The sequence below is a fragment of the Drosophila elegans genome, unplaced genomic scaffold (assembly GCF_018152505.1).
Source record: "Drosophila elegans isolate 14027-0461.03 unplaced genomic scaffold, ASM1815250v1 contig_468, whole genome shotgun sequence".
NCBI classification, from domain to species: domain Eukaryota; kingdom Metazoa; phylum Arthropoda; class Insecta; order Diptera; family Drosophilidae; genus Drosophila; species Drosophila elegans.
The window spans coordinates 637,541-652,315 of NW_024545855.1; the positions used below are offsets into that span (position 1 = coordinate 637,541).

The window sequence follows — 14,775 nt, forward strand, 5'->3', positions numbered from 1 at the left end:
GCAGTTTTTTGTGTCTTTCAATTTGGTTGCGTGCTTGGTGGCTGCTAAATATGCCAGGGGCGTAGTCGAAGGGGGAAGAAGCCTGGTTGGCATTTCGCTGGAGGAATGGAATGTGGGGGTTACTGGTTAAGAGGGAGAGGGAGCGGTTAAGGTTTGGCAAAGGGGCGGAGGAGCGGGACTGTGAGGGGCGTCAGGAAGTCGCTGCCGCTAGCACCGACGTTCGCACAATGCCGTCAACTGTTCCTCATTCCAAGCTGGCATTTTTTTTTTGTGTGCATGAACGTTTGTGTGTGTGTGTGTGTGTGTGTGTTGACAACGTCGAATGCAATTTTGTTAAAAATGCATTAAGTGCATGTGTGTGAGTGTGGGTATGAATGCAATTGCATGTTTGTTTTTGTTGCCAATGCAGTCCGCCCCACAGCGCCTACACTTGATGCGTGCGCAGCGAGCCCGCCACCCCCTGATCCACCCCCTATTTTTACCCTCCTCCCTCCACACACAGACTTGTGCATACATCAACCCATACAAGAGCCCAACCTCTCACACACACACATTCATTGCAGTTGCATTTTTTCGGAAGATATGCACTCATTTTTTTCGACGTTGCTGCCGACGTTGACGTCACTGCAGCTGCATTTTTGTATGCACTTACTTTATTTTTGTTTCTATCTCGCTCATTCGTTCACGCATATAACGGCAATCAGGACGGTTTCAAAAAAGGCACAAAAAAATGGTCTAAAGGACCTTGTTATACCCTGTTTTTCAACCCAAAACAATTAGCCACTCAAACTAAAACTAAGAATACCTAGTACACTTTCTATTTCTTTGTTTTAATATAAGTGCCTTTCGAGCTGTATTTAATAAACTTCCTTCAAGTTGGACTTAATATTGTTATATTATCCATTTGTATAAAACTGTCCACCAAAATCTAATAATCAGAGCAAAGCCTAAGCCAGTAAAGCCTATGTCATTAAATTTCGGTTCTATCTTTTCTTATTGTATTTAACTGATTTGATTATTACATAATTTGATCTTAAGGATTTAATTTTATTAAATATTTGTACGCAATATTTAAAATATATTTCAACCAAAATACTTTTACAAATTCACACACTTCCTACTTACATTCATTCTGTCCTTATTCTATCGTTTTCGTATTAAATAAGTTGGAAATTAAAGACAAAAATGGCAATACAATCTAGCGGCTAAATTAAATGGCTTCAAAATTGTTCAAGCACAAATCGAGCCACCATCCAACACTCAATGAAATGACAAAAATATGGAAAAAATAAGTAAATGAGTGGTGAAGGGAAAAGAGCTGGGAAAATAAAATAATGAAACCGAGGGGGATCCATGAAACCGTTAAAAAATTGCTGCCCTGCAACAATAACAATCGCAATGGCCAGTGCACGCATTAACCTCTTCTTGTTGTTGCTGTTCTTGTTGTACCTTATATATTTCGCTCATTTTTTGTACTTTTCGTTGTTGTTGTTGTTAAATGTATTTTTTGGGGCCAAACGCAGTCGACTGCGCTGCCGACGTTGACGTCGTCGTCACTCTTGCCAGTTATTACGTTCGCAATCTCTCTCTCTTTTTTTTCGGTGTCGGTGTGTGCGTGGGGAGAATTTTTCGTAAACGAAAAATAATGAATATATACCCAGCGACAATCCCCCGCATACCGCCTCCCAACCCCCAACCCCTAACCCCCAACCCCACCTTACCCTTAACCCGCCGAAAGTGCATAGAAAAAAGTAGCAAAGAAGAAAGACCAAAAATACGAAAAAACACTGACACTGATACACGGGGAGAAAAACAAAGCAAAGCTTGGTATAAATTCTTTGTAAATAAAAAAAGCTTTTATTTAAGACTTCCTAGTTTCTACTAATATTAAAAGTTTATCGAATTATATTTGATTCAAATTTATAATGCAAAATTCCTGTTTTTTTGTGAAGTTAGTTTGTAGTATTGGATTTAAGTTCAGATTTAAAAGTAAAATTTGAAAAGGTTAATATAAAAGTATTTTAATTGACACTTTTAGGAATTCACAAAAGCTAATTGTTCTTAATTAAAAAATGTAATTTCTTAAAAATCTTATTTCTCAGTGCACACACACACATTGAGAATGTAAAACGCAGTTTGCAAAAAAAAAGCGATCGATATGATGCACTCATTTTTGTCTGCTGCGCTGGGCGACGTCAACGTCGCTGCTTCAGCTGCTGCTGCTTCGAGGAGCGATGCCGTCTCATCATCCTCAGCATCAGCAGCCTGAAAAAATCTGTAATAATAAACGCTTGACGAAAAAAAAAACTCCAAAAATTGCAGCGTCAGTAGCTTTTGTGCTTCAAGTGGTTTGATGGTCTGAGTGGGTGGCTGTGGGGGTGTGAGTTTGGGTCTCGGTCATCTGGTTGGCCCCCATTGATAAACACTCTGGTCGATCATAGTCTAATGCCTTCATCACAATCCCAGGAAAAACAGTCAAACTCCTATATATGTTAGCTAATTTTATAAAAAGGGCCTACATTTAAAATCACATTTAGTCCATACAAAAAGGAATCTTTGCAATTAAATGTAAGTAAATTAGCTTTAAATTTAATTCGTATACACCAATACCTAGTCAAGTTATTTTGTAACTAAATCAATATCCACAGCAATTTATTAAAATTCATTTAATTAATTAACTACTCATAAAAGCCAAACACGAATTAATTTTAAGCTAATACCATAATTAATCAACTTCACATGGATCCAATTAAAAAAATAATTTTTTTTAACAAAACAATCCTCTAGAAAAATTGAACAAAATTCACTTATATATATTTTAGGCTAATACTATAATGAATTAACTCCGCATGGATCCAATTAAATAATATGGTATATTGTTTATCAAATTGCGAATAAATCTTAAAGATCCCAAAATATCAATGGTTCATCAAAAATGGGACTTTTTGTCGGAAAGTAATTAAAACTCTGTTGTTTCTTGCTTGAAAACGTCTTCCGTCTGGATTTTCTTCGTTTTTTAGCGGTTTTCCTTTTTCTTTGCTTATATCTGACTTGCCATGTCCCTATCGCTCCTTTTTTTCCCACTTCCTCTAACCCCCTTATGTATTCATTGTTTTTTGTACATTTTTTTGACACATCCTTCTTGCTTTTTTTGTGTGTGACAATTAAAATAGGTGTACGAGATGGTGCATGGCGACGGTGGCGGCTGCTAACAAACACTTGGCCATGCTTTAGACAATAGACAAGGACTCGTGTTTTGCGGCTCAAGTGGCAGCCGGCATCGTTGCCACAGTCGCCGGCGCATCAGCCAAGGAGCATTCGCAAAAAAAGGAGAAGAATGAACCAAACCAGAACCAGAAGCAGAACCAAACCGCAAACAACGAAAAAATCCCACCGAAAAAAGTAATGACAAAAATTGTTGGGAAGTGCTGCGAAATTATGCACACGCTGTGACGTCTGAAGTGCACACCTACACACACACCTACACCCATGCCCAAAGTAATAATAAAAGGTGCTGCTGAACATTTTAGAGTAATTAAAAAAATAGCAGGCAACAAAAAACAAAAAATAAAAAAAGAAGAAATTAACAAAAAGTGAATTGAAAAAAGATTGCGGAGCTTCTGAAGGAGTTAAGATGCAGCCACACAAAACGGAATACATAAATCCAGTATTCTTTCTTTCTGCTAACGTTTATAATCTTTTCCCTTTTTTTTGTTTTTTTTTCGGAGATTTCATGTAAATTTATGCAGCCCACCTGCCTAACGCTGGTAATTAAGCGTGGCTGCAACGGGGCGTATGTGCAATTTTCGGCATCGTTTCATAAACCACACACACTCAGTCGCATGGGCAGTGGTATAATTGCACAATTTTTACATAGGCGCACAACAATAAAGCTTTAGCTGCCACAGCATCAGCATTTGCGGCGATGTAAAAGTGTGTGTGTTTCGGAGTGGGTGTGTGAGTGCCCCGTTAAGTATGCTACAGTAAGTGCAGTGTCAGAGGCGGCGGGCCAGCGCCCAAAGTGCAATTATCTCATGTATTGTCTGGCACACGATTCGGTGTTTTTTCCGTTTTTTTTCGGTTAACATTATACCCTATAAAAATTTTCGGCTATACGGCTTTTTGGCTGATTTCAAATTAATTGGTTTTGGAATTTAATATGCTAATTACATTTTGTACAACTAGAGAAGGTTAGAAACTGAATTATAACAAACAAATTGTTTTTGTTTTTATTTTGTAAAATATTTTAGAATTTAATTATAATTATAAATAATACGACTTGGTGAAGATGTAAGAAAAAATTCAGATTTTGCCATTAGAATTATTTTTTATATTAAACATTTAATATATGGATTTAGAAAGAATCAAGGTAAGCTAAAAATTAAAAATAATTTTAATAGTTATATTTTCTTGACAAACATTTTATGAGTTAAGTAATAACAAATTAATCAGGCCCGTGAAATGAGCATTTGGTTATTCGTTTCCCACCCGAAATATGGCTTAATTTCCACCTTTTTTCCTCTCGTTCTGTTTTACATGAAATCCCTTTTTTTATGTATTGTGCTGGGGGTTTTTTAAAATTTTTTTTTCGGCGTTTGCGCAGATTGCCAGATTTATATCGAATACATGCTTATACATAGGTATTTATGTGCTGCAACTTCCCGCCAGCGAAGGGATGGTAGGTATCCCAAATTCGGCACTCACCTGACGGACTTCACATCGCCGCTAATCGATGAGTTCGGCGATGGCTTGCTGCTAAGATCGAGCGGTGCATCGGCACTGGGACTGGGTGTATCTTTGAGTGCGGGACTGATTGCGGCTGCAGATACTTCTGAGGTAGTTGGCGTTACCGAACTAGCGATCTGTTGCTGTTGCTGCGGCTGCTGCTGTTGTTGCTGCTGCTGTTGCTGCTGGCTGGCCAGTGAGTTGATCAGATTGAAGTCGGCCAGCAGTGAGAATTGCGCCAGCTGGGCGGCCATCGAGTCCATCGATGTCATTTTGGCTGCCCGCTGGGTCAGCAGCTTGTACAGTTCGAGGGAATTGGCGGATGTTGCCACTGTGGGTCTTGCAGCAGCAATGTGGCGAGCCCTGTTGCCACTGCTATTGTTGTTGCTGTTGTTGTTGGTATTGCTGCTGTTGCTGCTGTGGTGGGGCAGTGATGCGCTCGAGTTGCTGTCACTGTCGTGCTGCTGGGCAAAAGTTTAAGGTTAATAAAAGTTCAAGGCACTAATTTAATTTAAAAATATATATTGTACATTTTGAAAAATATTTTTTTAACAATTGGCTTACGTTTAAAGCATACAAAAAAAAAGGTTTCCTTTAAAAAAATTGTTTTAAAATACTAATTGAAGGTTCTGATAAAGAAGCAAATAATTATTACAAATAATTGTTTTTAAAGTTATTTAAAAAAATACTTTCTAAAATAACTACATATTTTCTATGTGTGCTAATCACAATGAGGGATGGATGAACCCACCTGATGAATGTGGCTATAACTAGTGCTACTACTAGTGGCTGTTGCTGCTGTTTCGGCCACCAATTCGCCCTGGGCGTTGACCGTTAGCAGACGACCGTTAACACAGAAATTGCACTTGGCCGACGGTCTCCAATCGTTGGGTTCTGGCGGTGGTGATGGTGTACTTGTCCAGGTGGCTCCCGGTGTTGCTGTACGTGATGAATCGTGTGATGTTTGGTTGTTCTCTGTGTAAGGGTTTGCAGAGTATTAGGCTAATTTCGGGGGAATATAGATAAGTGCCACCCACCAAAATCTTCTTCCAGCTGCAGGCTGCCGTTGTGGTGCCGCTCTTCTAGACGGTGGTTCTCTGTTTTACTGTGGTTGGGGTTTCTGCTCTGGTTGAACTCCTTGCTGCTGTGGCTGTGGTTGTATTGCGGTGGCTCGTCCTCGGAACCGGCTATTATTGCTATGGGCTGTTGCTCCTCGATATTCAAGTGGCTGCGCGTCAGTTGCTCTTGATAATGTTTCCATTGCCTGCGACCCATAAATTCTTCAGCAACGCGTTCTAAGCCTGAAATAACATAGATAAATATCAACCTGATTAGTGAAATAGCTTATAAATGAAAAATATGAACAATATTGGAGTAAATCATTTAAACTAATTGAAGTGAAATACCCTTTCTTAAGATTTTTAGGAACAGAAATATATATATAAGCTAAATAAATATAAACATAAAAAGTACAAATGCAAATAAAAGGTGTTGGTAAATCAGCACTATGTTTTTAAATTCAAACAGTTTTCATTTTTACAAACGATTGCATTTAATATAATTTTAGATAAAAATATGTAATATTTGTAATACGTTTAGAGAATACTTTTATGACCCCAATGTAAATTTACGGCTTAAAACACACTTGTAAATTTTGCAGCGAAGGCTGAGCTCCATTATATTAATTATTTAAAAAAGTACCATTGCGGTTCAAGAATGTTATGGCAGTTGCATGCCTTAATAAACTATAATTTGCCTAGCTGTGGCAATTAATAAACCACTTTTTTATTACTCCTTCAGTCAACCCAAACCCTATTTCTGTTTTGCTCCTGGGAATTTTAGCAGACAGAAATTACTTAATTGAAATGCAATGCCACTAAGTATAGGAGAAAAGTGCATGTAACAAAAAAAAAAAATAAATCGAAACGAAAAGAAAAGAAAAAGAAATGGCAAATTGTGAGGAGAGAGGCCTATACTTAAGAACGGCACACGCTGCGTATGCGTTATTATTGAATACGAAATGTGTGCGAGTGGAAAATTGATAGATTTGCTTTGTTTGCATTGAGGCGACTGGCTGCATTTCCCTGCACACACAAACAACACATCCGTCTTGGCCAGCCCGAGAACTCTAATTGCCGCACAAAAGTTATGCAATTTAATGCAAAATGCATTTTGGCCAGCGGAGTGGGTGAATGTGGTTTGGAGAAGCCTGGCCCCGCCACTTGAAGGGGCAGGCATGCGTGGTTCAAAAAGCAAAACTTTTGCGCATATGGTAAAAGGGTACGCGTCAACTCACACGAAATGCGAATTAAAGGAGGGCCAGCGGAAGAAGTAGTAGAAGGCAAAAAAAATATATATGTAGGAGTCGAAATATAAAACACGGGTTTGGTAGACAGAGGGCGGGAAATCCCTGAATTTTGTAGCATTTTTACAGCCAAACCGGAAGTTAGATACAAGGGGGTTACTGATTTGCCAGCACCCCTCCAATGTCCTTGTGGCTGGCCCCCATCGTCCTGGTTGCCTAGAAGTGCGTGTGTTCGGTGCGTGCGTTTGGGGAATGGCAACTTGGGGCTGAAGTGGGGCAGCAGGATTGGTGGGCTAGCGACGCACTGCAGCTGCTACGGCTGCTGCTCATTCTGGCGCAAAAGTAGAGCGGCGTGTTCAAACTTTTCGCAGTGTAAAATTCGTATTGCTTTCCCAGCTGCAACGGCAACTGCAGTTTTTTAAGCGCTCAAATAAACAGGGTCGTCGTCGCCGTCGTCGACGTCGTCGCGTTGTTGTTGTCGTTGTCGTTGTGTTAGCGCTTCGGGGGTTGCGACGTCAACCGCTTTTCCCGCCTTTTCCCCGCCTTTTCCCCGCCTTTTTCCCCTTTTCCCTCCTTTTTTCTCTTTTCCCGCCTTTCCACCTGCCGCACGCACCGAAAAAAAGGCGAAAAAACGAGGTGAATGCACGCACGGGACGTACAAAACTCAAACTTTAAAATGCAACCAGTCCACAGACACACGCCTGCATTTTGTCGTTAAAAAATTCAGCGCACACCGAAAGGGATATGCACGAAAAATAAATGCTCTTTAAGAACAGGTGACAAAAGGTGGGATTTAGGTAACTTATTCCAGTTGATTAATTAATAATAGAAATACAATAAAGTTACATTTACTTACTAACTAAGAGTATTAATAAAATATGTTATTATAATTTTGTTTCAAACAAATTATTTTAAATACGTCCAAGACTGTAATTGTCTATTTAAACTTGTATATTTTTAAGCTGCATATTTCATAAAATCAACTAGATTTTTTAAAAATTAAATATAGCACCAGAAGCCTTTAATAAGTCCAAGATTTTTCCAAATTAATCTTTAAATATTAAGCTTAAAAATTTCATAATTGTTATAAAACTCCCTTAACATATCCATGAAGTTCCTATCAAATGTTCAGTTTCAAATGAAAAATAGGGTTAAATTAATCAATGTCATCATATATTGATTTAAGGCTTTCTAAACATTAAGCTTTCGATAATGTCATTATCGCTTTATGAAAAAATCACAGCTGTTGGCCAGCTAATTGCGGAACCCCCTCGAAATATAAAGCCACGTCCCACCAATCTATTGTATTGTATCAATTAGCCGTGGCTTATCCACTCCCCGCTCGTTTAACTTGTAATTCCTATTCATTACAAACCGAGCCACAAATTGCAGTCGACCATCTGTGGACGAAGAAGGGTGCGTGTGTTTTTAGCGAAGGAAACCCTACGCACAGGCGAAATGCCAGGGGTTCTTCTTCTGGGTCTGCCAGATGCACTCGCACATTCCATACAGTATACAGTATACAGTATTTAGTAGTATGCAGTGCACACTGTACGGTGCACGCACGCAATGTCTATTCGTTTTGTTTTTGGACTGCAAGAGTGTGCGTTTGTTTTCTGCCTGTGGTCGGGGCGACACACATTGCGTATGAAGATGACGACGACGACGGCCGCAAGGCGGGATTTCAATGCTGTTTTCGTTTCGGGTTTGGGTTTGGGTCTGGGTTTGGGTCTGGGTCTGGGTTCCCCATTTGCTTCTGGGTCTGGTGGTGCTAGCTATTGCCATCATTGCTGTCTGCCCGCGTTCACATTATGCCAAGCCAGCAGCGCCTGAATGTATGCTAAATAGAATTTTTCGCTTGCCGCCAACCTTACAGTGCAACCTCAAAGTGCGTAAAGTTGCAAATTTTGTTGAAATTTTATTAGATTTATAAAGAAGGGTTGGGATGAATAGTTCTATCATTAAAAACAGCTGAGCAATCATATTGTCTAGATACTACATTGTTTAAAAAACATGTTTTAAAATGTCAAAAAGAGTGCAAAAAAATATTTTGTGATCCGGAAATATTTTTAAATTTATTTATTATGAGACAAATTTCTTTATGTAACTTTATTCCATACTCTAGTGATTTTTGTAGCACCCCAATTAACACCATAGAATTTAGAAAGTTTTTTTTTCAAAATTCTAATGAATCTTAATATTGCCAGTGATCCCTGTACATGGAAAATAGAAGAAAAATAGGTGTATGTTGTTGGCTTAGACGATGTCGATGGGTGGGTGGCCTATGACCTATGTCTTAGTGTATGTGTGTGTTTTGAATAGGCGATAGTGCGTTTGTGTGTGTGTGCGAGAGTGTTTGCCATTCAAGGCAACGCAACGTGACACGTCGTCAGGTGGGCTGGTGGACTGGTGGGATATGGACACGGATAGGGATACCGTCTGCCCATCCTGTCAGTTGTGCTGTCGCCCTGTCTGTCCGTTTGTTTGCTCTAGGGTCGCTGCGGTGCGGTGCCCTAAAACCTACAACAACCGACTGACAAACAAAAACGAAAGTGCGTTTAATCAAAGTTAGCTATTAAAGCCAAATGGCTAAACTAATTGTGACCCGACGCAGCGGGGCGTATGATTTATTTGCCTTTTGAGGGGTGCATTTTTTTTGTTGTTGTATATTTGTTGTTGTTCGGTTGGGTCGTTCATACCTTAAACCCACACTAACCGAAAAAAATTGAAGCAATTAAACACGGAAACTCATTTACACACGCTGAAACACACACATACGCTTAACGAAATGCAAATGGCATGCGCCATGAGAGAGACAACGCATGAAAAGTGGCAAAAGAAATGGGCGAAACGGCAACAGCACCAACAACAGCAACAGCAAACAAAAAAAAAAGAAACGAAAAAATGCAATTATCGATTAATGTACCACATTATATATGGCCCATGTATATAGAAGGGGCCTGCAAGTAGATAAGCCCTTATGTACACATGATACTTATGTACTGGCATCCATAGGTATGCTCGGCCAGAAGTCATTAAAAAAAATTGTTGTTTTTTCAGCCTTTCAGGCTGGCAGGCTCATTGAGTTTTATTCAATTCTCATCCTTTAATTTTATTTTCGGGTTGCCACAGGGGGCTGTCAAGTCGTTTACATAAGCAAATTACTGTAATGACGATACATAATGTATTGCCTCATTGTTGGAGTTGTCATTTGCCATTAAATGGTATGTATAATTATATGTATATACCTTTATGTAATATTTTTTCTGAGGCATGCCATTTGTGCTTGCATTTCCCCTCTGCCCAAGAACTTGACACACAAGACAGGAACTATGGCAATTTGACATTTTCCTACAGTTCGCCTCGTTTCGGTTGCAGCTTTTTGGCGTAATGCGTGCCGTAATCAAATGTCAAAAGTTACCGCCAGCCTTGGAGGCGCATACGTAATATTACGTATACGCAGTGCAATTTTCGCCCATAAATACTGCATTAGATGAGCCACACAAAGGTGTCGGGCACATGGCTCCGTTCACAGATAATTAGATTCTAACCGCACGTGGATAAAGTTTGATTGGCCTATATATTAAAAAAAATTAAAATCCACTTTAAGAGTGCAATTTAAAAGTCTATAACTATATTACGTAAGGTAATTTAAAAAAAAAAACACAAATGTACTTATCATAAAATCACTCTGTATGATATATTTTGTTCTTCCCTACTATTTAATAAAACCCTTTATTTTATTTTTTTAGTTTATTATTATTTACTTCAAAACAAAGCCCAAAAGGGCAATAAATATTTTACAATTTCGATCAAAATCAATAAGTGCAAGCTTGTTTGTTTGTTCATTATATGAGAATGTAATCATTTTCATATGTTTCGCATGAATTTTATATGACTTGCGAAATTAAAAGTTGGCTTGCAATTATGCAGTTAAATTGTTGTAGGGAATTACAGACTGAATACAATTAAAAGGGTCTGAGATGAATTTATAATTAAAAATCCAAGCAAAATGAAATTTACTGTTTATTTTTACAATTGGTAATAAAATAAAATTAAAAAACTATAGTTGCATTGCATTAGAAATGTTACTTCCTTTTTCCGTCTCGGCTTTTCACACACATACACCCCAAAATTGGCTTTTAACGAGAAGTCCACTAAAAATTCTTTAATTAGAAATTCAAAATATTGTGGTTATTTTTGTTGCAGTAGCCGTTCGCCCGCCGCGACACGCCATCGTATTTTGCATAACATTTTGAGTAATCTCTAATGTCAACGTACTCCCATCTATGTTCGGGGGTGGGACCAACTGGTTTTCCGCGGCCAAAAGGCGGGGGAGCAAAAGGAAAAGGAAAAGCCAGCTTGGCAGCCGGCCGGCGTCACATGTCCTGCCGCAACAACAAATTGGTTGAAGCGGAGCAGCAAGGACAAAGGGAAATGCCAAAAGTGCGGCTAAGAAATGAGTTTGGCTAAATCACAAAAAAGTTGGCAGCAACAATGCGTGGAAAAATTGAAGGGGAAAAACATGGTTAAGCACTAAGACAAATTATATTTTATTTAGGTATTATATATTATTATTAAGTGAAGTGTTTATAATTTAAACCCAAATATTATATAAAACTTTTTGAAAACTAATAATGAAGGATAAGCTTCTTTTTATTAAAAAATAATTTAAGATGAGGATGTTTGTTTGGACCTAATACCTAAGACTTGCATTTATATTATTAAAGTTTAAGATTTTGTGTGCTTAAATACAAATTTTCTATAAACACAAAGATAATATTTAATAAATTAAATTGGTTTACAATGTATAAGCAATAATAATATTTAAGTTCATTTTAATTTTTTGCAGATACATTTAAGTTTAGATAGGTGCGTATTATTTTGCCATATTAAACGTTTTTTCCGCGTGCACCTTTTTAGGTTCCGCTTTTTTGAGGTGTCCCGCTCGAAAGGACATGCGACTCCTGCGTGCCTGGGGCCGAAAATTGTGGCCAACTTGTATGGCTGAAAAGGGGTTAAGAAAGGGGCAGCGGCAGCGGTGAAATGTAAATAAATTGCACTAAATGCAAGGACATACGCAGCACACACACACTAAGCACATGGCTGCTGATGAGTAGGACAATTCTAAGCAGGCAGCGTTGACAGGTCCTGCTCCTCCCCAAACCCAACCCCGCCCTCCCTCACTATTTGAGCCATTAGCAACCCTTGCACAAACTAAAAACGCAACCTACCCCAAAAAATGAAAAGAAACTCGGCAAAACTTGTCGCATATGGCAATTTACATACTGACAACATCAATACATATGCACTTGGGTGTGTGTGAATGTGTTTGAGTGTACGTGTGTGTATCTGTGTGTACTTTAGGCTTTTTGTGTGTCACTTTGGCATAGAATTTTAGCCGCTGTCGTCGGTTTTTCAGCTTCGTCGTTTTGGTGGGGCCAAAAGCGAAAATTAGAGGCAGTAGCAAAATAAATTCGATTGCCCCATTCGGCTTGGTTCGTCTCGATTCGGCTCATCATCTTGTTGTTGTATGGCTTTTTCGGCGTGGGTGCATCGACACCACCCCCTTAACCCCCTGAACCCCCTGAACCCCCAATATCAACCCACCCCCCCATATGTTCGTGCTAGCGTTGTCCCGCTCTAATGCGCTTTCGTATGCACTTTTCGGCCTGCATGCAATTTGATTGGCCACAACATTTTTCGGCCAACAGCCAAACACACGAAATAAACGGGACGAGAAAATAAACAACAAACAAAACTTAAAAACTCGGGAAAGCACGAAATTTTTGTTCGTTTCGATTGCATTTGATTGCATGTTTGTTTAGGCTGCATTTACCGCTTTTCGACTGCAATTGGCGGAGAAGCCCAAAGGAAATTGGGCTGGCCAAAAGAAAAGTTGCCATAATTGATGTGCTAAGTGCTGCAACATTGCAAATTGCTAATTGCAGGTGTCGAATTGTCGATTGAAGGGTTATTTCAATGGCCTCGAGTGCAAAATGGTGGCTATAATTCCTCGACTTGATTGTTGTTCTCATATCCATACACGTCATATGTTATTAAGCGAAAGTATGGGGAGTTCTTGGGGTATTTTTCATATACAAAGAATTATTGATTAATATCAATCAATTGCTGCGGTTTCGTTTGAAGTTTTTTATTGTACAATATAAAAATACAAAAACATATAAATGAAAATGAGCATAAATTAAACTATTTGTTAAAAGTCATTATTACAAAAATTAATTTATTTAATATTGTTTTCTATAAATAAATTAAACCCAAATAGATTGTATCGATTAGAGTATCAACTACATATTTAATCACCTACAAAAAACTTCTGATTTTTATTTTCAGGCTTAATTTATAATAAAATGCTTTTAAAAATGTTTACTCTTACTTAATAGGATATAACAATTTAAAAGCAAATAAGAAAATAACTTTAAGTCTCTTATGACCAATAAACATTGGCTTGATTTGAAATCGTTAATCTTGGTAGTAGGGCAACTATTATTTATGACTATACTGTACAGAAATATTTAAATTTCTATTATAGCAGAATTATTCGTAAATTCTACCTTCGATTATTCACCATATTTTTGGCTCCTGACGTTCACTTACTTTATTACCAGTTTCAATAGCGAGATCTGTCCAAAAATTTTAATGCCCCATAAAAACGATAGAAGAGTCCAGTGAAATAAATACTCTAAGCCAAAAAAAGGAGGACCATGCAAAAATGTTTTTAATATAAATAAAGTTCTGGCCGAATAGCGACATAAAAACCCGAAGGCACACCATCGGGTAAAATTTATTGAAATGTAAAATGCCGAGAAATGCAATTTCCGCACAAGTAACTGCAGCTCAGCAACAAAAACCAGCTAGACAATTGCCGAGAGCCACAACAAAAAATACAAGAAAAATAACAATATAAAAAAAGAGGGAAACCGAAATTAAAAAAAAAAAGCAGCAAGTAATTCGAGGCATCAGAATGGCAAGGGCGCGTATAGAGGACATTAAAATTGCAGCTGCCGTTGGCAGCAGCAGCAGCAGCAGCAGCAGCAGCACCAGCATCAACAGCAGCAATATCAAGCAATGCAGCAGCAACTATGGCAAAAAGAATAGAAGCGGTGCAATTGCTGAATGCACAGCAACAGCAACAGGCGATGGCCGTGGAGCAAACCATTAAACTGATGGCATAATACAAATGGAGCACAAACAAACAAATGCAGGCGGATATATATGTACGAGTTTAGGGATATATATGCTGATAACTGCGGATATATATGTATGTGTATATATATATATCCGTTTACAGTAAGTGGAACAGGCTGGCGTGCAACAGGCTGCAGCCGAAAAGTATGCAATACACAAACAGCCGGGGGAAAACAAACCGGCTAAACAACTAAAACTAAACCAATTCAGGCGCTCATTCATTCATTGAATTCGGAAATTCAATTTGGTTAGAAAGAGCCAGCAAACGGATGCGCCAGAAAGAGAGAGAGGGGATCGAGGAGCCACCATTGTTAGCTACACAACGATGTGCAATAAAACGTGGCCCAGAGTGGGTGGCACATTTTATTCATGGATTTAGTTGAATTTGCAATGAATGGGCTTTTGGCTTAGTTGGGCGGACATCCAGACATCCAGACATTCAGACAGCCATGAAAAAGAGCAAATGATGACATAGAACACACAGCAACAGCAGCCGAAACAACAACAAAAACAAGAATAACAACAACAACAGCGCC

The 14,775-nt window shown here is 38.6% G+C and overlaps 1 protein-coding gene across 1 annotated transcript in view; it reads right to left on the reverse strand.

Annotated features, from left to right (window-relative positions):
* LOC108143984 (mushroom body large-type Kenyon cell-specific protein 1) overlaps nt 1-14,775 on the reverse strand; it is a 64,379-nt gene that overhangs the window by 6,373 nt on the left and 43,231 nt on the right. The window contains exons 3-5 of the mRNA XM_017268598.2: nt 5,763-6,026; nt 5,477-5,700; nt 4,705-5,186 (exon numbers count right to left, since the gene is read on the reverse strand). Coding sequence (XP_017124087.1) covers nt 4,705-5,186; nt 5,477-5,700; nt 5,763-6,026 — 970 coding nt within the window. The remainder of the gene's footprint in view (nt 1-4,704; nt 5,187-5,476; nt 5,701-5,762; nt 6,027-14,775) is intronic.